This window comes from Oryzias latipes, chromosome 19 (genome assembly GCF_002234675.1).
Source record: "Oryzias latipes chromosome 19, ASM223467v1".
NCBI classification, from domain to species: domain Eukaryota; kingdom Metazoa; phylum Chordata; class Actinopteri; order Beloniformes; family Adrianichthyidae; genus Oryzias; species Oryzias latipes.
Genome location: NC_019877.2, coordinates 10,129,996 through 10,156,493, shown reverse-complemented (window position 1 = coordinate 10,156,493; position 26,498 = coordinate 10,129,996). Strand labels below are relative to the sequence as shown.

Sequence of the window (26,498 nt, the reverse complement as noted above, 5' to 3'; positions counted from 1 at the left end):
AATCCAACTTTTTGAATTCATGTCATCAGTTCGTTTTTTTGCCCAAAAAACACTGCATTTACATTAAAATAATGACATTATTTCATTAAGTAGCAACAAAAAAAAGAAAAAAGAAACGTAATATAAAATGCCTCCGTCTTTCAACACCTCAAAGTGTTAAATGGGCTTTTATGTTCATTAAGTTTATAGGTTTCATTTATTAATGTCAAAACCTTTAGCTCTTGAGTGTAAACAGGTCAATTACTTTTCATTAGCTTTATACTAATAAAGCAATTTTCTGCTTTCACTAGTATGTTGTTTATTTTAAACCAAAATACCTAAAAGTGTATTCGTGGCAAACTATCTTCCGTGTGCTAAATAGCAAAGCTGGGGTGAAATGAATGCATTTCATACTGGCTTACTGATCTCTTACTAAATCATTTTCAGCTTGTAGCAGTTCTTGAGCATCTTTAGGCTCGTGTGACACAATGTGGTGTCAGTGCTCGCTGTCGGTGTTGCAACAGCTTGAAAATCAAGCTCAGGAGAAATCAATAGCCCCCAGGCGAGAAAATGTGAACTTTCTCACCCTAAGCTCAATTTCCTTGAAAGTTAAAGTTCTAAATCAAATCAAGCCGTGTCAATGGACCGTGGAATTATGCTAAAATTGACGACACAAAAATGACAACCAGCGAGAAATGCTGCCAAGGCTAGGAAACTTCAGAGCGTGTTTATTTTCTCCGCCTTCCTGATGCAGGGATGATGCCTGCAGTCAGTTTGGAGCATTGTTTTGATTAAGACCACATGTGACAAATGTTAACGTGCAAAGATAAGAGCAGAAACTCAAGCATTAAAAATGACGTCTGTAACTCCAGCAAACGCAGAAAAAAGTTATATAAAAGGCTTTTAGTGGCCCATCTTTTGGATTAGAAGGTGTTAATTCTCTTCAGAAAGTTGAAAACTACACATAGCATTGCTAAAAAACTGCTCTAAAAGGACTGAAACAGATAAAATCAAGTGTTTAATGATGCAATTAGAAGCAGGCCACTCTAAGTTTTTGTGAAATGATCTGCTTTTACAGTATATGACCTTGCATTGAAATATTAGACGTCTTGAGGACTAAGCGCCTGTCACACTTCAGAAATGTATTCCAGGTTAGGATGGTTATCCCAAAAGCCAGAAAATTAGTCCTTAAGCTTAAAACAACAACAAAGAAACTTCAGTTTAGTGCTACTGCCGGCTGCTTTGCAGAGAAAATGAAGTGACATAAAATGAAAGTAGTTCATGGGCACTCACATACCGCTTGCCTTTGAATATTCTGCCCATTCTTCTGCATGTCCTTTGCAAAATAAGATAATTAGAAAATCTGGAAGACTTGCTTTATGAGGACATAACATACAAGGTTAAACTAGTAATTCAAAGTTAGGTTTATCTGACTGTAAAAAAAACTTGATGAGGTTCAGTCTTTCAAAAAAATAGGTTTTACTGATCCCAATTTATTTTATTTATTTATTTGTTTGCAATTTTAGGCTTTAGAGTTCATGAAAGGAATTAGAAAATACCAATCTGTGAAAACGCAGCTTTGCTTCACTTCAACTTCTACATGAATGCTGGAGAAAGCCGATTTAAATCATGTAAAATGTTATTAAAGTTCAAATGTTACAGTGAAAAACGAATAAAAATAAAAGCACTAATGTCAGAAAAATAAAGTTTAGAAAACTGAAACTAGAAAAGCGGATTTTCCCGCAATAGTAATATGCTAACTTTAGCAAATAAATTACAGATAACAGTTGCAGGAATTCATTCTTTGGATATTAAACACAAAAATCAGTAAGATTGAAAAACATGAACAAAACAAGTGAGTGGATGGAAAAGTAGATTTACCTCTGCTGATCTGAGCTACAGATCTAATGTTTTCTCCTGCCACAATTTACCATCTCTCCAGCAGAGCGGACGTTCGATGGATGTTTAAGTCCTTATGGATGTCATGATTTATTCCCAGAGTCAGAATCTGTTGTGTGCTCTTGTCTTCGGCTTTCATTAATGCAGTAACCTTTCCACCAAAGTGGAAAACTTCTCTGTGGTAGTTTTTTTTTTTTTTTTTTTTAAATCCACTGCAATCATGAATGAAAATAAAGATACAACACCTTTTGAAACTTATAGCATTATCATTCAAAACATTTTCCTGTATAATATTGAGGTTCATTATCATGACCTGAAATCAACAATGGCAAAGAATAAAAAATAACTATTTTTTTTTATACAATTTAGTTAAAATTGTAAAGGTAATTCCTGGTTGGAATGTGTTTGTTCTGAAAGGTTTAATTTGCCAAAAATGTTAGTGAAATGCTAAAGGTTGAATGTTTTGAAATGCAAAATTTTTTGTCGCTGATACAAAAAACATCAGTAGTTCTCCTGGTTGGTTTATAAAGAACCTCTCTGATGGACAGAATTGTCAGACGCCGCTTCTGCAGCCAAGATTTTTAAGGATTTCTAAACATCTCAAATGAAATATTTTCCAAAGATACGTGTGAATCCTTTTTCTGGAGAATCTTTCTTTTCTCAATTTTAAAGACAAAATAAATTTGGTATCTTACACATTTGGTGGAACAGTATCCATTACCTGATATACACCCACTCTTTTTAGAGCTTATCTCCAACATGAAAAATTACCACTTAAAGGAAAAACAAACGTATAAAGCTAGTCTGAGGAGCGGGAGGTGGAAGGTTGCCTTCTAATTGCTTGAGGGGAGAGAAACTATGGTAAAGTAAACAAAGTCTGATCGATGGTGGGGATTATATCAGAAAGAGCCTTTGGCCTTTGGCCAAGATGAGCAAACACACCAGTCTCTGTCTCAGCTACAGATGAGGAGAAAAAAAACAGCCAGTTTGTGAGTTAAAAGCATTATATGTTATAGAAGTTGGGGTGGGGGGCAGGCAGAAAGTAGTACTATGCCAGAAATGACATGTAGCCAGCTATATAATGCCTCAGCCATTTGTTCCAGGCAAAAATACCAGAAGATAAGAGAGCGGTGCTGTTCGTTTGAAAGGAAGGCTGTTGCAGCTGGAGGGTTAGCTTTAGGGTGAGCTTGCACTATAAGACCTACTCCAATGAAAATAGTGTTTTTATCGTGTGTTTGTGGCATTTTTCTGATAATGGGGAAAATATATTAAGAAAATTAGGCTCAAAATTCTGTTTATGAGCATTTTGTTATGAATGGGGAGCAGATGAAAAAATTCACTTTGAAAAAGAGCGTAGTTGTTACATTAAAACCCAATGGGCAGGCCACAAAATCCCTGCTCCGCTCCATTCTGATGCATCCACTTACAAACTACTACATCCATAGGCTGTAAGCTAGTGGGAGAGTTTGTAAGCAGGCAGCTCTGAGCAAGGGGGAAAGGGTGGCGGGGTTGCTCTAGGCAAATTTCAAATGAACTTCTGTCGTTCTGCAGAAACTATGTCAGAAAAAGACAAGTTTTTTTTAAATCTTGGCATAATCATAATTAAAAGACCACATAGAATGCTTTTACGATGGATCAAAAGGGGCGTGTGTGCAAACCTCTCCCTTTGCACATACATGCTCACTTCCTTTGAGTCACTTAGGAAAATGTGAAAAAGGGGAGAAATAAAGAAAAAAAGGACAAAATGAAGCGGAAATGCGGAGGCTCATCCCACCTTCCCTTTAAGCTAAGCAGAAGAGCGTTTAAAATACGTGTAAAGACTGCAAATAAGCTAATTCTTTACCTCTGAAACATGACGGTTGAGGGTGTAATAGGAGTCGAAGGGTTTTGCCGTAGATTAAAACCAAAAGAAAGTTTTTATGTGTCAAATGTAAGCTGCTTTGTCTCAGATGCCATTCAGTGCAAAATAGAAAACTAATGGCTTTTGAATCCATTCAACAACGCACTTCAATTTGTGATGTATATTAATGGCCCGTGTACTGCCTTCCCCGCGTTCAACAGGGCTGTGTTCTACTAAATTTCCCCATAAAATTCATGTTGATAAACAGGTGACGACTTGGAGAAAGGACTGATTATATTTGCTATTCCCCAAAGAAATTAGGGGAGATTGATGAATGCGCGCATACACTCCACACAAAGCCTTGGGAGTCTCTAAAAGCTGTTACCATGGTGGTATCCCATTAGAATAACAAACATTTCCCCTGGATGTTTAACATCGCTTCCCAGTGAGCACAGCCCTCCCCGAGCCTCGCCTCCCACTCCCCTCCTTCCTCTCAAGCACCTGCCTTAACATTTTCCACTTCTAAAATTCCACCATCCGTCTGAATAATGAAAAAAAAAGAGGAGGCAGAAGATGGCTGAAATATGAAATGCATTTATGAGAAAACTTGAGTGCCAAAAAGGACTTTTCTTCAAACCTGTAATAACTTGCCTTGATTTTCTTCTGCTACCACTTTTTTTTTTTTTTTTTGAGGAGGTAGTGAATTTCCTGGAGTGATAAGGGCTTAGCCAATGTAATCCTCCGAGGACCCTTCTCTGGCATGCCAGGAATCACGAAACCTTTCCTTAAAGAAAAAAAAAAAAAGGCAGAGTGGGAGGCAACAGTAGGTTTGGGAACAAGGGAGAAAAGCAGTCAGCAACTCTCATACATGCTGGCCAATGCAAATTAGCCTGTGAGCAGCCGGACTCGCCTTAGCTGGAGACCAACAGAGGAATATTGATATGACAATGCGAGGGGCTTCCCTGAATCAGACAGCAGGGGCCGCAGAAGATGCTCTAATTGGCCCCATGCAAAGGGAAGGGTAAAGTGGTTGTGGTGGGGGGCATAAATGTTTCATGAAGATTGATTCATTATCAGTTAGCTCGACAAGCCGGGTGGGCCCTCGTAAAGATGCGCAGCCCATCGAGGGGCGTGCGAGTCAAAGGGAATGCGGGACGGAAAACATCCGCTCAACCTTTCACCTCAGATATTGAAATGAGAGCAGGAGAACGTGACTTTCTGCCGAGCAGGAACTGTGATTGTTGAGTTTTAAAATGCAGGAGGGGTGGGATAACGCATTGATCTGTGACAGAGCAAGAAAAGCATTAATAATTCACAAATCTCCTCTGTGAGGAGGCAGGCTGCAATTTTTTACGACAACATATGTCAAAACAAACTGAAGTGTGTGAGGTTTGAATATTAATTAAACACCCACTTCCAATGAAAATAGTGTTTTTGGTGTTTTTAACATGCTCTTATTGACGTTTTCAAATGATGGAGAACATATATAAAGAAGCTAGAAGTATTGCTTTATTCAAATTGTTGTGAATTAGGAGCAGATGAAAAAATGTCATTTGAAAAAGATCGTATAACTGGAATGGCCACAAGCTCCCTGCTCCGCTCCATTCTGATGCATCCACTTGCAGACAAATACGTCTCCATTTTCCTTGTGGGAGCTGGCATCTGGATCAAAACTTTACGGCTGGATAGCTCTGATGTAGCTCGCCATTTCTGTTGCTAAGTTTAGGCTTTGGGTGTGGGACTGGAAGCTAGAGGGACAGAATGTAAACAAAGGGATGATGGGAAACGAGGGCAGGTTTTCTCTGCGCCAACAGTTCCAACAACTCAGAGGCAAATTTCTAATGAAACTATGTCCTAGGAAACGACAAAGTTTTGTATTTTGGCTATAAACGGCATAATTAGGCTGCAAGTAGGCACAGTGGTAGGCGCTCTTGCCTCACAGCAAGAAGGACCCCAGTTCAAGTCCCGGCTGGGGGACCTGAAACAAAACACCAATGGGGGACCTCTCATGGTGGGGTTTGCATTATCTTCCCGTGCATATGTGGGTTTTCTCAGGGACTCCGGCTTCCTCCCACCATCCAAAAACATGCTTCACATGTTATTTGGTCACTCCAAATTGTCCCTAGGTGTGAATGTGAGAGTGCATGGGTGTGTGATATGTGGCCCTGAGACAGACTGGCGACCTGTCCAGGGTGTCTTAGTCCCACGAGAGGCCGGGGTAGGCTCCGTTAGCCCCGTGACCCCGAAAGGGATAAAACTTGTTTAGTAGATGAATAAATGAATAAATGAACAAATGAACTGTGCGATTATCATTAAAAAGACCTCTAGGAACAATTTTACAACAGATGATTAGAGTGCAATTAATAAAAAAACACTAATAAAAGTTGATTGATAATACAAACCGAGTTATTATAAAAACATACACGTGTTCGAATTGTTTGCTACACGAGAGCTCATAAACTTTTACTGCCAAACCGCTTGCTGTCTCTTTGTGTGGTTAAACGAGACGTTTCTCCTCCATGATAAATGTGCACAAATTATTCAATATCCCACAAGAACTAATCTGTCCCTTAAAAAGTAACTGCAGGCTTCAGAGGCAAAGAGAGCCGGTGAACATCACTGGCAGCCGTTTAGGAGCCATGAGAAAGGCAGCTAAGCGTCTCAGCTCCTCGCCGTGCGGTTTGTTACATGTGGGTGACACATTTGCATCTTCAAAGATGCGTACAGACAAGCTCAATATGTGTGAGATCGGCTGGGTGGCGTGTGGAAAACCCCCTGCACTTCCTATGAAGAGGTTTCCTCCCGTCTTGCTAACAACAATGAGCCGCTTCGAGGTCCTTCATCCTTCAAGCAGCTGCCTCAGCAGTTTGCTGTAAACAAGTTGCTTGAACTGGATGCACAGACAGCAGTTGCTGTGTAGAGTGCAACCCTGTCTGCTCTGCACCAGGCGCTGCAGGAAAAATGCGAATCAGGAAGCATTACGCTGCAACAAATATGACAGGAGCAGTGCTGCACATTGTTGGAGCTACAACAATAGTTCACTCAGTGTCTCTTCCAATGAACAATGCAAGCTGGGTGTGCATTGTGCGGCGGCGCAGGAGACGCTTCCTTTGAATCGGAGGGGTAAATTACAAAAGAGGCTCGTGCAAATTAGACGTGATGGCTTCATAATACGTCTGAAGTGTCAGCTTCTAGGGAAACCTATCCCCAGGCTACACTCACAGATCGACGCTTTCAACTTCCAATTATTCCTGCCAAACCGCAGCAATCACCATGCTGTAAAACACTCAGCTAACATGACAAAACACACACAAGCAACGCCGATCCAGCTGCTGGCATGCGCCAAATACCCAATAAGTGAGTAAAGCCACATAAAAATGCGGCGAGAACTTGATTTGTTTTTTTCCTGTTCTGTGAAAGCTGTTGACGTCCAAGAAAAGAAAACCCAACAAATCTCTTCAGTATTTGTTGTTGTTTTAAACCTGAGAGACCATTCGTTGCAGGAAAGAGAGCTGCATTTCAAGAGGAACCATCTCTTCACTTACATTCATTTTGCTGAAGCAACATATTCAAGTGCTCTCACCATTTTGTGAGATAACTGTAGGGAGAGGACTCATAATGATACAAAACCCCAGCAGGATCCGGCATGTGTGCAACCGCTGAGCGATTTCATATCCAACGCAACTTCTAGTATGAATCTGCTTGCAGAAAAGAAAAAAAACTACTTTTGCGATTTGTGAAACCTCCAAAGGTGCCGGTGCGTGTCATTCATCTGTAACATGTTGAAGGATTCTGCAAAACTGGAAGAAAAGGTAAACCTCTGGGGTCGAATACCTCAGATGAACCACAAAGTCTAAATTGAATAAAAGACTAAAAATAAAAGAAACCCATGGGAGAGTCAGAAATCCCAGACTTATTTACCCACAAGCGTAAACACTACAGCATTTTCTCATCCCTGATTAAGCCTGTTTATCTATCCCATTGATGGGTAACATGCAATAGCTGCGATGCATCAATACAGTCTCCTCAACTACGTCTGCTACATAATTAATACACACTGACATGACATGGATATGATATGACAAGAGTATCAGAGGCAAAGAGTTAGAAAAAGAGCTGAGCCGATGCATTTTTCATGAGCTGCAGTGTACCGCAGCCAAAGTTCTAAACATGATGTTTCAGTTTCAGGAAAACTCACATCAAGGCCAACAGGGCTGCATATGTTGCACGACAACAAACCGTCTCCGGAGCTGCACAAACGCTGATGCATCAACTATTTAGATTGCAGAACCAAAGGTTTGGCTCTTCTTGTATCTATTTTTCTGCAATCTGAGTGTAAAAAACTGATATCTTAAAGACCCACTCTGATGAAATATGTGTTTTTGCTGTTTTTGGGTTGTGATGGGCTGTAAGCTAGCGGAACAGCATATGGATGGTGGAAAGTATGGGCAGGCCTACTCTGCCCACAAAACTGCATATACATTATTCCAACACTACATAATCATAATAAAAAATCCACTGGAAACACTTTTACAATAGCGCAAAAGATGATCAGAGTGGGACTTTTAACAGCTCATGGGAGGTGGCGTAGCTGTAGATGCTGAAATGTTTTCCTTCTAGATCTTGTCAAAAAACACTAAAAACCCAACACAAGTGTGGAAAGAATTTCATTTTGGACAGGGCTGATAATGTTCAGGTTCTGGGAGGAGGCGGAGTGAGTCCAATAGGGGCCATTCCTCCTCATTCAGAGCCATTACCACCCCACTGTCACCGCCAGTCTGTCCCCTCACCCATCACCCGAGCCCGGAGTGGGCTCCACCTCAAAACTAAATCACATTCTACGCACAAACGGATGGGGCCGTGTAGCCTCTACTGTATCTAATCTAATGTGTCCATCTCCTCTGTCTCCACGCACACTCACTCACAAGATTCTGGAAAGCCAGGCCCACTTCTCAGCACCTCAATCATGTACATTTCCACCGTGTGTGGTGAAACAAGAGTGGGTAATGCAAATCAGAGAGTAGAATTTGCCTCGATAATTGGGGCTTTATCAGCTCATTAAGAGGCATGGAGGCATGGTTGAAATGAGCGTGCAGTGTTCCTATTTAAAGCACCAGTGGAGAGCACATTTAAACATATCAAGTCCTTGAAAGGAGGAGAAAGCAGCTTTGATTGATGAGGTAAGTATCTTGTCAGGTTAAAATGGATCTATAACACAAAGAGGAGGCAGCAATTTAACTTAAAAACAAAAATAAAGTGTGTGTGTTCTCAGGTGGCCCTGATGGCCACTCTCCCGCCCCTCAGAGTTATAACGGCTGGGACAAAATGGCACATTGTAATAAAAATGTGACAGATTTATTATTACAGGTGTTTAACCTCTTCATAATCAAATCATGTTAGGGGTTCAAGGAGACTCTCTCCCGCTGAATCACATTCATTTTAAATTCACACGTGGCGGCTGAATGGTGTTGCAGTGCCTTCATCCAGCCTCACTCTCTGTTTACATTCTGCAAAAGAACAGGGGGGGTTCAAAAATAATATGAATCAGACTTTTTTTTTAACTTTGAGTTCTTTGTTAAAAGAAAAAAAAAAAGAAAATGAAAAAGCACAATTGAAAACTGCTTTTCACAGCTATTATATTGTGCCTAAAGGAAATGATAGGGTACAAAGTTGGCATTCCACCCTCCCCTGGTCCACAGGAACAGCCTTTGTGGTACAAACTGTACTTCTGAAACTCGCGTCTGAATGGCAGGATATGAATTTGTCCCTATTAAAGTGAGTGGGCACAGCTATATCAAGCCCACAGCCCTGGTTTGAAAGACAGGAAGGGTGACATGTCGCCATATTGTGTTTCATGTACAGTAATTGCTGCAGCTCAGAGGTGAAAATCACTGTGGAGTACAGCAAAGTACGAAGATGAAGGAAGCATGCCATTGGGCCCACGGGGAGAGCACTGTCATTATCCACAGGACACTGATGATTGAGTAACACCCTCTTACTGCAGCAGAGGAAAAACAACTGAAAGCCTTCGGCGCAATCAATACAGTTTGAGCCGTCGGAATGCAAATTGCGACTGTTCTGGCGGCATGACATGGGATGATGCACCATTACTTATTCTGGCTCCATTCAATGTCATCATTAGCCTCTGCAGTTTCAGATCCGCTCAATAAAGGGCATTATTTCCAAAAGGATAAGAGCTGCATTAATCCTTTTATGCTGCTTTCAGCAGGATAGACTCTCCCATATCTAATATTAATGTGCCAGGTGTCAAGAGTGAGATTGCTAATCCTGATAACTGGGTATGTTTGGGCAACTTTGCAGATGGCTATCTGCCCTCCACCAGCTCTCCTAATAGGGCAGAGGGAACAGGATGTGCTTTTAATGCCGCACTTCCTCAGTGTTTTCCTCAAAAAATTGATGATTTTCAACAGAGCTTTCTGAACTATTAAGATAAGCCAGAGAACGGGGGAGGACAAAATAAAAATGATGCTTGCCTCAGAGAGGGAAAAAATAGCTTCCTGATATAGTCCTAGCTCGCTCTTTAAAGCTGACACCTAGAACATACAGTGTATCAATTATACATGAAGCCAGAATCCATCTTGCTGTTGGCAGCTTGTTTGGATCTGGCCCGAGCCCTCTGAGTGCTGAGATGTGTCTAGGAGCCCCCCCATCCCTCCTGTCGTCTTTTTTCCACTCGCAGACTGTCCTTAAATCAATCCCTTTTTAGGCCTGAATTTATTTCTCCTGTAACAAATCTGTCTTGGCAAATGATGTCACATAAGCGGGGAGAATGACAGCCTGATGTCTGTGTGAGGAACATCAACCTTGCCACGGCAGCCTCCTCCCAAGGTGAGTAATCATGCTGGGGAGCGATGCAGTGGATGCCAGCCAGAGTCCAAACAAACCCAGAGTCTGTTGCTGAAGATAAACAAACCAATTAGGGGAAAGGCATGTTATTCCTCCGTTGGTGGGATATTTGCTAGATGGAAAATAATCAATGCATTCTTATTTCCACAGAGCGAAGCTGAAAAATCCTGAGCGGAATAAAATCTAAGGAGGGAAGGAGAATGAAATTACTTTGGAAAATAAATAAATAACGGGACTAAACTAGCTACTAGTCATGTAATTAATCCATACAGGCTCGGTGGAGAGAGGCGAGCACAGAGGGGAGGATTCATCATAGCTTTTTGCCCCCTCGCTCCCAGGGATACATGCCCTTCTTGTGCAGATGAGTCAGCTTACATCTTTTGACAACTGCAAGCCAAGGGCTTTGTCTAAAGGAACCTCAGTTATTGTTTTGATTGGTCCCCCCCTTCGTCGCCGCCGCCTCCTTCTTATGTTTGGGGCGCAAAATGCCTTCAAATATGATTGCGCCACAACAGAAAATGAAGCACGCACATCGAGAGGATCAGAGAGGAAGATGTCTGTTTTTTATTTGCTCAGGACAATCATTTAGCACTTTGGCTGCTCTCTCTCTGGCCTCTTCTTGAAGCTGGAGCGAGCTGCCCTGTTAGTGATTGCAGGGAGGGGCCCTATTGGCCAGCAGAAGCATTAGACAACGAGGCTCACTGAGCATGATGTTCAAGCTGGCCAATTACAACAGACATCCTAATCAAGGGGTCTCTGGCATCCCTATGACAGAGCGTCTGGGGGGCTCTTTGCATCTGGGGTGATGTTCAGCTGCTATGACCGCATTTCCACTCTGCTCCAGCAGGAGTTGGCCAAACCAAAGGCACAAAAAAACAGACAAAAAAATAAGAATATCTATAAGGAAGCAAAAGAGCTCATGAAACATGTCTTTTTTAAACATAAGGAAGGAAAAAAACAGGAAACAAAAAGAGATTTACAGGGAAAAAGGGGGAAAGAACTGAGATTTAATGTGCAGCTGAAATTCTGACACTTGCCAGAGGTCCAAATGTTCCACCAGAGCAACGGCAACGCTGTCGGCTAAGTCTCTATAAAGCCTCCAAAAGCTGCTTACAACACACTCTTGAGAAACAATAGATAAGGTCAGAGTAGTACCCCATGTCTGAGTGGCACCATGTATGAAACATAAAGGCTTTCCCGCTGCTTGCTTTCACCCCAGGCATGGCAAATGAAACCCAGACACAATTCAAAGTGAGCCGGTGCCACAAACGCCATTAATTGATTGTTTACAAAAAGAAAGCAATCTCTCTTGCTGATTTGAGCCTTTTGAAACTCGAGAGCTTGATTTTAGGGGATTTTGTTTTCTGAAAACAAAACTGCTTGTTTGTATTACCCTAAAATACAAGACATACTGTCATGGTGCCTCTTTCAGCTCTCCTCCCCCTCCATACCCTCATCAAAGACTTCTACCGTGCCCATCCGGACCGCAAGGTGGCAGTCGTTGAGGGGGGGGTACTGTCGTAGTGCCTCTGTCAGCTCTCCTCCCCCTCGCCTCTCTGCTCTGTTCCTGACGCGACCAGCTGGTTCCACTCACCTCATCAGCTTGCAGCCTTTTAAGGAGATCCAGTTCCAGCATTCAACGCCAGTTCGTTGTTCCTCTACGGTGCATAGTCTGGTTGCCTTATGTTGTCGTTCATGCCTGCTTACCTCTCGCTAAATCTTATTCTTACGACTCATCTACAGGAAAGATCACCACGAGTGCTCCTCTGGTCGCTGTCGTCTGTCCATGCTCCTCGTCCAAACCTTGCATCCTGTTCAACCCAAGTCATCCGGTTACTGCCGCCGAACCCTCCAGCACACCTCGCCTCCGAGTCAAGATTCCAGTTCCTCATAATTCTCTTGGCCATCATAATCACTGACTGTGAATTAAATCATTTCTATTTACCTGACGCCTCTCTGACTTTTCTTCCGGGTTCCAACATTTGGGTCTGCCAAGTCTTGTGAGATCATGACACATACATATAAATGCCACTTACCTTTTATTTTAAAATGCTTTTTCTATAATTCGGTTCATTTTCTATGAACTGAGCAACTGTTAGGACAGGAACAACCAAAAAAATAGTTCCTTGAAAGACTGGTGCAAACTACATCTGTTATTAATAGGACTCTATGAAATAAGCCCAAAATTCATACCCCATTGCCAGATTTTCTTAAAATAAGTAAATAATCTTTTAAGGAAAACATTCTAGCCACTATAGGACATTTTTTCTCAATCTAAAATACTATTGCTATAGAAAAACTTTCTTGATCAGATGATTTTTCTTGAAAGACAGAAAAAAAGAGGATCTTTCTTGGGAAAAAAAGGGTCTTTTTAGTTTTATAAGATTTGGTTTTTGCAGTGAAACCCTGACAGATTCTAGGCAAATCTTGAGTTTGGATTACAGAAAATTTCAATTTTTACTTTAGTCGGGCTGTTAAATTTAAATCTACGCTAAAATTATTCTGGTTTTTTAATGTCATTTAAGTTTTCTTTGCCAAGTATGTAGTTAGTTTTTATGATATCCATTACTTTGGGTCTCAAACTCCAATTTCTCCAATACAAAGTTGTGTTAATTGGTAGTAGCATTAGTAGATACTAGTAGATCTGGATTTACACCCAGAGGAGTGTCCCATGGAATCTGAATTTGTGCGGGCAATGCAGCAATGCGCATCTTGGCTGCACATATTACGTGTGGCCAACATTTATTTCACTTTTTGTGCAGGTTACATATAAATACAGTTGAATAACGTCAAAAAATTATCATGTAAAAGTTTTTCTAATAGCAATCTTAGTTTCGGAAAACATGGTGAGACAATTTTCTTACTCCATTGGCAGATTTTTTTTTTGCTTACTTAAAGAAAAGTTTTCAAATTTTAAGAATTTTTCACTTATATTTCTAGTGGGACTGTTTTTGAAGTGACACCTTCTGTTTTTTCCGGGTGAGAAATGCTAAACACAGTAAACTAGGTTTTTAATTAAAAGGGCAAATCATCGAGTGTAAGATTCAACTGAGGCAGTAAATTCAATTAAAGCATCTTACAAGACTGTATCTCCACAGAGATTTTGTCTGACAATAGACCAACATGATTCATAAGTGTTGGGAATTTGGAGCAGAGTGAAAAAGAAACTAAAAGGTTCAAAAATCTGAATTCCATCCATTCAGTTCTTTGACCCGCTGTATACTTATACGGGGCTGCCAGAGCCTAACCTGGCTGTTGGGCGAAGGCAGGGTACACCATGGAGAGGTTTTAATTCAAATATTAAATAAAAACATTATTTTTATTTATATACATAAAATTAAAAATGTTTAAAAGTGGAACAGGAATAATGTTCACTTTCAGAAGAAAACTTTTGAGTTTGTCATATGTGATCGTTCCAAGGATTTTTCCATAAAGAATAATTTAATCAATCTTGAATTTTTGAGTAGAGAATTGAACACATTGACAAAAGTGTTTTTGAAAAAGTGGCTAAACACAAAGGGGGATAAAAGCCAAATTAGCATTAAATAAAATAATTAAACACTTCTAATAGACCTTTAGTAATAACAAAGAAATAAAACATTAAAAAATATGGTAAATTGACCACTGCTACACCGGGGTCTCTGTATGGTCCTTAGGGACAATATTCAAGTAGATTTTATTAAGTGAGGCCTTTATGTACCAGTGAGATAATGTAACACTGTCTGACACTTAACTTTAGTCACCATCTTTGCCCAGGAGAGAAGCAATCATAAAGCATGTGCAGTTCCATCATGTGAATCTTAATCAGACACTTAGCCAGTAGAGCAGGTTTTTACTGTCCCTGGTGAGAGTATCAACACATGGCTATCAGGCACAATTCTTAGTCGCAAAGTGGCTATTTATTTTCTGCTCAGCATTACTTGACAAATAATTACTCAGGCTATTCAATTAAGCTGTGAAACTCACATAATTAGCTTCCACATCCCAGCCGAGCACTGAAACATGGATCAGTGTTTTACAACTTGGTCTCATGAATAAAAAGGAACACATTTGCCAGCGGCTTTGAAGCAGGGGGAGTGCAGGGACAAGGTGACGGCGAGCAGAAATATCATTAAGTTCAAACTATTTCATCCAGCAGAAAACAGAGTTGTTGCTGGTGGAGCAGATGCACACAGTAATCTGGGGTGAAAGGACACGGTGTTTTCCCTGCTGCATAAGAAAGGCTGCTTTTACAAGGTAATGTGGGTGTAGAAGAAGAGACTCTAAAGCAACACAGGCTACAGGCTGGAAGTCTGCCAGGGTTCCAAAAATGTTCCAATTATTAATTGGAAAAAAACTAAAATAAACCTGGCTCCGTTTTGCCAATCTTGAGCATTTCTGCACAGAACTTTAATAAAAATAAGTAAATTACAGCGAAAAGCGGAAAAAAAGCTAAACCGGGATAGTTGCCATTCAGTTTAATGAGGAACCACTTTATGAAAAAAGGAAGAAAAGACAAATAATGGAGAAATAATGGAGCAATCAGCTCTGTGCTGCCTTTAAATTATATATTTAAAAAACAAACAATGTATGTATTATTTACTCTGACCTTCCATATAATACATTATTATTCCATTGTCCAACTTAATGATGTATTTTTCTTTAAAAAACATTTTAAAAATTTAGGATGGATGGATTCAAGTATAATTTCCATGAAAAAAACAATTCTCCATTATTCAAAATCACGGCTTATAAATTAAACCGTCACTTTTTGATTTAATTTAAATAAAGCAATTCTTCAAATGTACCATTGGATTGTTGTTACAAATAAAGCAGCTCTTAAACTTCCGGATTGAAACCTAATAGAAATTAAATAACAGAAGAAATGCAAGTTTAGCATTAAATACAAAAGGGATTTAGTCCCTCGCTCTATTGTGGTTTTTGCTATCTTTTCAGTGCAATTTTGCATGTTTGCTTTTTTTTTCTACAGCACAATGTGTTCTGCGTCCTGATTGGCTGTAGACCTTGTCAATCAATCTCCTCAGCCATGCCTCCTGTACAGAATATGTGCAGCTCTCCAAATTTACATAAATCTTTGATCGAAATCAGATCTTTGCTTTCATTCTATTATGCAGGATTTGTTTTTCTATGAAGGTTTGAACTTTGAGAGAAACGTGAAAATGTTCATGTCTGTCTGAGAAAAGTCAATAAAGTGTGTAGTGAGGAATTTTACAGCCGTAAAACACCTAAAATCCTGCTTTGCGGATTTTAAGATATCGTGGGTTATTCTTAGAACGACGCCCTTTTACGATAAACAAGGGAACGCTGTATATAAATACACACCACATGTATCTGAAGCTATCTGACCAACAGATGGAACAGTTACATCAGTCAAAAACAAAAAAAAACAGGTCTTACCTGTTTTTTCTGCTGCTGGAGAGGACAAATACAAATATTAAAAAATAAAATAAAAATAACGTGAACAGGGTGCAGTTCCTCTATTAACCACTAGGGATGTGCCACCCATAGTTGACAGTCCCCATCAGTTCTGATTAAAAATGCAACTTTCTTAGTTTTACAGGAAATCTTGTGTTTACAGACAGATATTTTAAAATTGCCTATTCAGCCATTTTTACAAAGATTAATGTGTGGTAAATTTATATCCAGCCAAGATAGCAATAAGCACAAAACAAAACAAAAAAACACACACTAATAAGCCATTCGTTTAGAACAATGACTATTAACGATTTATTCTTTGAGTCAACCAAAAACAGACAATACTGTGCTTTTATTTCTTATTTTTATTTAACACAACAAGTTAAAAGTTACGACATTTGGAGATTTCAAATAAACTCAGGGCTTGCATGGTTAAGTGTGTCCATTTTAACCCCCATATCTGCTTGGATGATCTCTAAGGTGGGTTTTTGGACAGATCTTTTCTAGCAAACCTCTTTTTTCTTTGAAGTTTCTTTTTCGTAAACCTCAAGGTCTTCCATTTCTTCACGGGCTTAGATCTAGACGGACTCTGAAAGTGTTGATATTTTTCAGTGATTACTATTTCCGGCCTAATCTCGTTGACCGTTCCTGATCGCCGTCGTGTTAGAGGGTTCGCTGAGGCTTTCTTCTGCAGTTCCCAGAGACCTTCCCCTGAAGTGTTGATGTAGCTCTATCATGACATTCTTTGTGATCTCATACACCAGCAAAAATGAAAAGAAAGCATTATTATATCTATCTATCTATCTATCTATCTATCTATCTATCTATCTATCTATCTATCTATCTATATATATATATAGAGAGAGAGAGAGAGAGATATCCATATATATATACATACAGTATATTCCCTTGTCTATTTAATTCTTTAATCCATTTCTACAATAGAAAAGCAAAATCTTTTGTTTTCAATCTTTTGAGACTTTGCTCTTTCATGAACTCCAAACCATCATTATAAAAAACTGAAAAATAATTATTCTGCAGAACTAAATAACAATTAAAAAAGACTTCTACAAGGAAAATTGTGTTTTTAACATGTTCTTGTGTCATTTTTCTGATGATGGAGGACCTGATGATAATTAAGAACTTGGAGGAGAAATCTAATTATTGATTTCAAATTTTTGTCAAAAACCTTTTTTTTTTTTTTAAGGAAATGTTATTGCCTTAATAAATACTGCAGCTGAGTGAAAGCCACAGCATGTGTCTGCAGCGAGCATCGTTGGCCTTTCCACCCTAATTTACCACACTCCACCCGCTCAAGCCTGTAGGGTGTGGAGGTGGCTGATGCTCCAGCAGGGCTGGGCCAACCCATACATCCCACCAGCAAAGGACACCCTGCCAAGAGCCAATCACCACACACACTCTCTCCTGACAGTTTATTACCACTCAATTAGGCAGGTGCACTTCCACACATAGGCTTCTGACAAAATGCAGCTCCCGGATGCATGTTTAACATCCAAGAGGATTATATAGTGAGAGCAAACACTAACTGCTTCACCCTTATCACTTGATTGCCTCAAGATTAAAATCCTATAATTGGTCCAAGCCAGCAGGAGAAAAATATGAAACAGCCAGAGAATATGATGAGATGTGGTCGACTTGTAATTAATCAATTATGAATTCAAAATCATGAGACATTTGCAGGCAGTTATGAAACGTTTGATTAGGCGCACTTTAAGTTGTACTCTGCTAAAGACACTGGGACGCATCAGAGCAGTTGTCCGTCCTGTGACATGACCTCCAGAGATGAGAGGCATGCTGACACGCTGGCTTGGCCGGTGAGAGACGGGACTTGGCACCCATTGCTCTTTGTCCCCCCACCCCCGAAAGTAAAAAAAGAAAAAGGGGGGGGGGGGGGGCTGGCTTTCAAATCTTAACACCAGTGGGCCCAGATTGTACACATACCAAAAACACACAGAGTCGAGAGAAAAAAAGGCAATCCCTTGAGATGGGATTCTAATAAAAATGAAATGATTTACAAATCTATTTGATAAGGCTTGCCAGAAGTCAAACTTGGCATGTAAATGTGGTGGGGATTAAATTTCATCGGCAACCAAGACTGTAACTGATCGCCTGCAGACAAAAGGGGAGCCTGCCAGTACCCCCCCCACCACCACCCCCCCACCTCTCCATCCTCCCTCCTGTTTTCTCTCCCATGCCTGCATTTCACTGCATGATCCCTTCACGACTGTTCGGAAGGACAGGGGCAGAGCAAAAGTGGTGCAGTGTTTTGGAAAAGGTGGAAAACAGAGAAGGGCTGGGGCAGAAAAGGCAGGGGGAAGACGGGATGAATGTTGGAGATAAAGAGCAGTGGGGAGACAGAGAGCAGAAGGACAGCGGGAAGAGTCTCAAGGTCAGCATCAGGACAAAGTCCCGAGTTGGACAGTCGCTGCTGCAGTTCACCTCTGTGCTAATCAGGCCTTCAGCTGGCTGATGAGGTGTCAGTAAGATGTGTTGAAATGATTTTTCCTTTGCTTTTTTGGCTGTGGGGTGGAGTAACAATGTGTGTGTCACTCTTGGGAGTAAGCAGGCTGACGTTCTCCTTGCAGTGCCAGTACTGCATTTTTTTTTCTCTTCCTGCCTTTTCTTTTTTTTTTTTTCCACTTGCATATTATGCCACAGTGGCTGAAGTTGAACTTAGTTTTCCCCTGCAGTGACGGGAAGAATGGAACTGCCAATTAATGTTATATAAAGTCCGCCAGTGTTAACAGTGAGTGTTCAACTGGCTGTGCTGCTTCAGGTCCCACTCCATTTATCTTTTGATCTACTTTAAAAGCATTACCATTGGTCTTTTATTTAGTATTATACCGTTTTTAGTGTCACAGAACCCCCAGAGTTGTGGATGGGACCGTTGGCATGAAGTGAGCCTACTCTTATTTCCCATCATCTCTTTGTTTACACTCTCTCCCGCTAGCTTACAGTCCCTCACACCTCCAACTTAACATCAGCGGTGCAACAAAACTGGACAGCATCATCAGAACTATCCAGCCATAACGTTTTGATCTAGATGTCAGCTTGGAGGACAAAAACGAAGGCGTACATGGAACTATTTGTCTGCAAAATGAAGCATCGGAAAGGAGCGGAGCAGGGAGCTTGTGGCCTGCCAATTATGGCCCCTGCGTCACTGCTACAGTTTTATCCAACTGCATTTTTCTGCAGTTGGATAAAGCTCCTGAATCAGTTGCTCCTGATTCACGATTTGAATAAGGAAATACTCGGTACTTCTTTAAATATGTTCTCCATCATTATAAAAATGCAACAAGAACATGTTCAAAACACCAAAAACATGATTTTCATCTGAGTGGGTTTTTAACAAAAAGGTGCACTAGCTAGTTTCCCCTTCAGGCACACCCAACCTCTTCCAGCCTATCGTAGGGTTGCAAGCTAACAGCTGTGATCCGATTTGTGACCTAACGGTTTTGCAGCTTGTGTCGCATTGGGCGAGTTCTGTGTAGCAGGCGGGCTGGCAGGGGCGAGCGTCTCCTCCGTCTATCCTTGGGTTATTTCTGACCATCTGTGCCCAGTCATTAACAGGACTTTTCACAGTCAATTGTCTTGTTCCTCTCCCCTCGACTCCATGCCTCTTAGTTACACTGACCATGAGATGTGCTTTTTCTTTCTCCTTGAATGTAAATGGCTTATTTGAGTAGAGGTCATTTTATTAGCAGGGGCCAAGTAGAGATATAGGTTAATTCAAAGTGGCATCATGGAAGATGCATCAAGCAGTGCAGATCAAATTACAGGGCAAAGCGCTCAGTGGTATAAAAAAACCCAACAACAAGCCAGTGGTATGCTGCAGAATGTGTATGTGCACGCTGTGTGTGTTAAACAGCAACGTATGTGTGTCTGAGAGCAGGAGAGAAGCAAAGAAGACAGCAAACGGAGAGGAGAAGCGGGAGGAAGAGGAGGAGGGAGGGGTGTCCATAGAAGGCCAAGGGGGGATGGGATGGAAGGAAAGTGGAAGCAAAAGAAAGGAGGTGCAGGGGAGGAGGAGGAGAAAGAGGCTAACTGGGCCAGCGTGCACACATCACCCCCACCAATTAGAGTCACTCATCTTCCCTCCTCACAACACATCACCCTCCGTTTCTGATGTTTACAATTTCCAGGGTAAGAACTAACTGTACACACGGCGGCGGCGATGGCATTCAGCAGGAAAAAGAGACGTGCCTGAAATGGATTTAGCCATTCCTTCTTTCCCCCCCCTCGCCTTTTGTTGTTGATCTTTGTGCGATGATTTGCCTAAGGACTCAGATTTCCTAGCAACAGCCTGCCACCAAACATTTGGCAGGAGTTCAAAACCCTCTCTCTTTGTGAAAAAACGGCAGTGCTGCCTCCCCGCTCTGCGTCTGCCACCAGCCCTGCTGCTGCCACCGCTGCCGGATGAGCCAGGCGGGCTGCAAGAGCTCTCCAATAATGCCGTTTTCATCCAATCCTGCCGCATCGCAGCGGCCACCTTGAGAGCCTCTGCCAGGGATCATCAATCAGCCCCTTGAACTCACATGCTCTGACAAACATCAACACATGTATGGGGAAAATAACATGCTAACACACACATGTGGACTTTGCGGTGACTTAATTTGCAGAACATGACCACAAAAACCACCTGGTATTAGTGGGATGGAGATCAACAAAGCATGTAAATATACAGAACTGCTCAGTGCGGTGAAAGGGGAGAAATCTACAATATGAATTTAAAGCAGTTAAATACTTCTAACTGCTCTTGACGAGGTTAATGGAAAGAGGAGGCTCCAGTCTAGACTCGTCATGCAGTACAACATGGGAATTGCCGTGGCGCTGTATCTAGACGAGTACCTTAGAAGTCTAATAAAGCGAGTGATCCCTCTGTTTTGACAAAGAGGCCCTGGAGGAACACAGAACGCCGTGTTTTTTAGATTCCAGGCACTGACAAACACCCATTTGTGGCCCTTCTATCCCCCCTCAAATCCCACGGAAGCTTTTCCCTGTGCACAAGACGGTCGGATGTGGGCAAAACCCAACTGCCAATTTGCAGAGGATGTGCCGTGTTTGCTAATGCGAAGCAGAGGCTAAAAATGAGACCACACATACGCCGACAAATCTGCTCTGTAGCGCAAGCACCGACAGCAACTCTTTGTATTTTTGTTGTTGTTTTTCCTTACTTAATTTTCGTGTTGGTCTTTATTTCTCCAACTGGGTGGCTAATTATGGAAACGCCATCATTATTGCACTACATCATCATCTTTAACTCCTGTTTAGAGGGCTTGTGGGTAACGTGGGGGAGAGCACACGGGGAATTTCACTTGGGACAATGTGCCAGGGAGTGTGTTGATGGCTGGGCTGTAATGCTGATTTATGTTGATAATGAACTGTTTAAAGATTTGGAATGTAGTGTGATTTCAGGGCTATCATTTGTGCCTGAGATGAGAGGGAAAATGGTAATCTGCTGGAATTAAATATAATCCCAAACAGTGAAACACGACCGAGGCGGGCCATCCTACTCTAGAAGCTGCATGTGAAGACATTACCTCAGCAGGGCCGCTTGTGTGTATGTGTGTGAACGTCTATAAACTACATTTGTCCTGCTCAATCTGTGCGCTGTGTTTTGTCTGTAAGGGGAAGACTGTGTAGGAGGGTTAAAGCCGAATGAACTTGCATAATCAATTTTCACACTTTGGCAGCACCTGTTGGTTTGTCCCCATGTTAAAAGAAATGAATGAATGCATTACATGTAGAGCAATTTCACACTGTGCTGCAGCTTCGTGCACAAAGACAAGAAGAAAATGGGGGAAAATGGAGCTGTATTGTGTCAATAGGTAACATAGCTCATTTCACTCAACAAAGGATGAATGGTTATATTGACAATGCAGAAGGCGTGCTGAGGCATTTCCTGAATAAAGCCTCTTAACATTTTGTCCTCTGTTGGCAATAGTTGGGGAACAATCATTTTGAATGTAGAAGGTCTCACTTACTGCAATATAATAGACTTTGGCTTTCTCCACCAGCTCCCAGTTGCTGTCCAAGTCCAGGTGTTTTTCCTTTTTGTAGCAGTTTGCCGCTGCCAGGTTAGCAACAAGGGACCTGTGGAGACAGACCCCATAAATCTTCTGCCTCGCTTGTCATCCATCTTAATTTTGTCCTTAAAAAAGAAAAAAAAACGCCCAGAAGCCCCAGAATTTTCTTTGTTCCTTGAAGATATAAAAGGATGATAACAGTTTCCTCTTCAGTGTCTGAACTCAGGTGAAATCTAGATTTATTTCCTTTAGAAAAGTAACTCTCAAAATACTACAAATAGATGTTAAAAAAGGAAACATCTAGAAGTTAGCTTATTACTTGGAGAAGTTGTAAAAAGTAGTGTATTTGCGACATAGAAAATATGCTGGGCGGGCCACAAGCTTCCCATTCTGGGCTTTAAGTAACGAAGGGGAAGAGGAAGAGGGGCCGGGGTTGCCAATGGTCCTGCCCACAACTCATAGGCAAATTTTTAATGTACTACTGCTGCTCGGCAAATGCTATATCCTAGAATTTTTTTTTGGTTTATTTAGGCTATAAACTGAATTATTATATTTAAAAGAGCACTGGGAATGCTTTTAAAATAGATCAAAGATGTTCGGAGGGGGTCTTGAACATCAAAATGACTGCAACCATCACAGCTACTTAAAGAGAGGGAGGTGAGGGGGATTCGGCCACATGACAGGAGGGAGTAGGAAGAAGTCTGTCCTTACATGGCAAAAAAAAAAAAAAATGCTGTTGGTGTCAGAGAGAAGAGTAACAGTGTGCTAAGTTGATCAGAGTGAGATGATGAAGGCTGCTATGTGACAGGAGGATTGGGACGGCGCTTGACCTGAGCTGCAGTAATCGACTCAAAGGTCGGAACAAACATGACAGGCAAAATGAGTGTCATCACTGAGGGAGTCCCGCAGACAGGAGCACCTAGAACACGATCAGGGGAGCAAACAGATCTGAGGGTAGGACACAGTTGTAGAGGTTCCCCTTCTAAATGTCTTCCAACAGCTGACAAACTTTCAAATCTACTAGATAAAAGTCCAGTTTGGTAATGGAACTAGTTTTAAAAATGTTAGTAGTAGTCGTAGTAGTCTTTTTTATTTTGGACTAGTGAAACAAATGTAAAATAACAGAATAAGACAAGAACGAGACAAAACTTACAAAAACAAGAAAAAGACAAGTAAATTATACAAAACAAAACAAAACAAAATGATATAAACACCAGTCCAAAAGGGAGTGAGAAGAAGAAAAATCTTATAAACTCTCACCCCCCTTTACCCTAAGCCCTTACTTTCCCACCATCAGAGTCCAGTGCCCTACCCAAGTGTATATGTACATATATACATGTAATTTTCATTTCCAAACAACATACAAATGAATAACAAAACGTATTGTCAAAGTATGCAGATTTATAAATGCTGACATTCTGTATTTTTTTGTATTTGCACATATTTATCCATGATCATTTTCCTGTATCTATATTTAAATTCTTTTATGTTTGGACATTGTTTCAAGCATTTACTGGTTCTGTTCCACAACTTCACTCCACAAATTGAAACACAGAATCTCTTTTTATTTGTACGTGCTTTATGTATGACAAATGTATCTTTTTCCCTAAAATTGTATTTTTCCTCTTTTGTAATAAATAACCTTTGGATATTTGTGGGTAATAAGTTGTTTTTGGCCTTGAATATTATTTGAGCGGTACAATACTCTACTAGATCGTAAAATTTGAGTAAATTTGATTCTATGAATAATTTATTTGTGTGCTCAAGGTAACTGACTTTGTGTATGATTCGTATTGCTCTCTTCTGAAGTATTGAAAGTGAATGTAACGTTGTTTTATAGTTGTTCCCCCAAACCTCTACACAATAAAAAAAATATGGTAAAACTAATGTACAGTATAACATGTGGAGTGATTTGTGGTCCAGAACCAGTTTAGCTTTATTTAAGACAGAAATACTTCTGGATAGTTTAGCATACTTCTGGATAGTTTAGCATTCATTGTATTAGTTAAAAATGTATTACCGGTAGTTCATTTCATGTTATTATTAAATGTAAAAACGCAGACATTTCTCTCCCTTTTGTTTTTGTTTTTCCACTTAACTGAATTTATACATTTAATCTGTAAACGTATGATTACTAAATGGGAGTGGTACTTATAGCAGCTAAAAAACACAATATTGGAATTTTTGAAAGCCTTTTTTGTTATTTTTTGAATAAATTGTAATGCTTTAAGAACATTTTTTGACAGACCATCTTCTTATCTCTAAAAGTGACAAATAAAAATAAAACATGAATACCTTTAAGTAAAATTTTAAGTTTTTTTTGTCAGAGATTACTTTGCAACTTTCAAAATACAAATGATCCAAATTATATGGATTTGTGTTTAAAATATGCTAAAAATATATTGGCAGAGCTTCAATTTATGATCACCTGTGCTAGTATCAGTCAAATATGACATAAAAACACATATTATTGAGCTTTTGTTCTAAAGGAGATGAAAATTATTAAGCTCCAATCACACCAACCCGACTATTCTGCAGGGATTCAATGATTCAGCTCCTAATTGCACATTTGAAAACTAGAATGTGATTACTCAACATATATTGTCCTCACAGACTGAAACTCAAGTTGTTAGATGTGAGAAAGAGGGGGAAGCCGATTTTTCTTTTCCCTTTGAAGACCTGCACTAATCAAAGCCTGAGGGCTGTGACATGTTGGTTCCCAGTCCTTCAAAGCCACTGTTGGCCCCGACGACGACCTTTCCTCTGGCCTCTTGAGCTGTCTGTTAAACACCTGTAAGAAATATTACAGAACTCGTCTCCCTGAGCACGGCACCTGACCTTTTAAGGTGTCAGAGCCCACATCAAACAAGTCCACAAAGAGCATTCAGCAGGGCTAACTCCCAGGGCAGCCGGGGCCCGCCATGACTGACTGACAACTACAGGGGCAGCAGATAAAGAGCTGCAAAGGGGGACGGGGGGGTGCTATTTAGAGAAGGTTATTGATTGACAGCTGGCCAATCACGAACTGCAGCCCCTTAGTGTTTGCGTGTGACCTCTGCTGCTTTAGCTGTGATGGTAATGATGCTAGCACGAGATCCGCCAGAGACGTGAAAGCCCCATTTACAACCAAGAAGGCTGACAAGTGAGAAGTGGGACAGCACAGACATCCCTTACACATTGCAACTGTCAGAGCATAGATGGATGAGAACCCATTGGGGTGGCAGAGACTAAGTACTGAAAAAATAAGCTCAAGTCGTTTTTCTTTTCCTCCTTTGATGTGTGAGCTTGACTGTGATTCCCAGTTATGATATCCTGCCCAGAGGATATTTGTCAAACCTGAGGTGAATGATGCTTTTACTGGTCAAGGGTGTCTAAAAAGTTGCCAACCTATTGTTTCCAGTGATACAAGCCGCACAGGTACCAGTGGGCTCCTCGTTTTGCTCATAGTAGCGGGCGTCCACGTGGGCCTCTTCGGCTTTCTTCTTCAGGATCTCGCCAAAGCGATCCGTTCCAATGCATCCGAAAAAAGTTGCCACCTTATGTGGTTTCTGGATCATCCACTAGGAAAAGGGAAAATAAAAAAATAAAAAACTGTTATAGAGAACTCAGTTTACAAATATAAGTCTGTTTGAAGGGTCAAGTTCGGCTAAGGCAGATGGCATACAAACTGTAGCTTCACAGCAAACATACTGCATGTGATATATGAGGGCTGCAGGCTGTCATAAACAACCAATTCCACTGTACACAGAGGGACTATTCTCATCCAAGCACTCCTCCTTTTTCCCTGTGTGCTAAAACAGTCTCATCTCCTTATTTACACAAACCCCATAATTCAAGGCTTCATCCTTCTTATGCAAACACGGTCTCTGTGCGGGTATGTGCCAGCGACCACAGGACACTCCCCAAATTGCTCGTTGGTCGTTTTATAGTCTGTGCAAACTTGATGTACCCAGTGACTTTTACCTGAAGAAGGGGTGCTGGTGCTGGGGGGGGGGGGTTGGCTGCACGAATTCTACAGCGGTGAGGCTTAACCTCCAAAGATTTATTGACGTTCAGTACGTGCTGGTGTTTGCTGGTTTTATTGCAGCCTCCAGTTTTGTTGCTGACAGGGGGCCCCCTGTGAATGAGATGTTGCTGCTTTTTGGGATGACCTGTATACGTGTGAAATTAATCATTTCACACAAGCAAATAGCATCTAGTGGAGTAAAAAACTGCATTTTCATCACTCGTGCTGAGATGCTGCCTCCTGTTATTTTTCACCACCCCACAATCCACCTTCAAGTCTAGTCTCCTGGTAACTAGCTCAAACAGAAAAAAAGTTGATCTATTGTAGAAGAGACTAACTGTTTAAACTGTTTAAACAGTAAGTAATCACTAGGGTGAATTTTAATGTAAATAAATGTAAAAACTTAGCTAAACAAAGAAAAAAACGGCCAGAAATTAGCATGTTT

The 26,498-nt window shown here is 40.9% G+C and overlaps 1 protein-coding gene across 4 annotated transcripts in view; it reads right to left on the bottom strand.

The window, feature by feature from the left end:
• adk (adenosine kinase) overlaps positions 1 to 26,498 on the bottom strand; it is a 135,924-nt gene that overhangs the window by 51,989 nt on the left and 57,437 nt on the right. For all 4 annotated transcript variants that reach the window (XM_020711872.1, XM_011488215.3, XM_020711873.1 and 1 more), the window contains exons 5-6: positions 25,435 to 25,607; positions 22,006 to 22,114 (exon numbers count right to left, since the gene is read on the bottom strand). In XM_020711872.1, the coding sequence (XP_020567531.1) occupies positions 22,006 to 22,114; positions 25,435 to 25,607 (282 nt within the window). The remainder of the gene's footprint in view (positions 1 to 22,005; positions 22,115 to 25,434; positions 25,608 to 26,498) is intronic.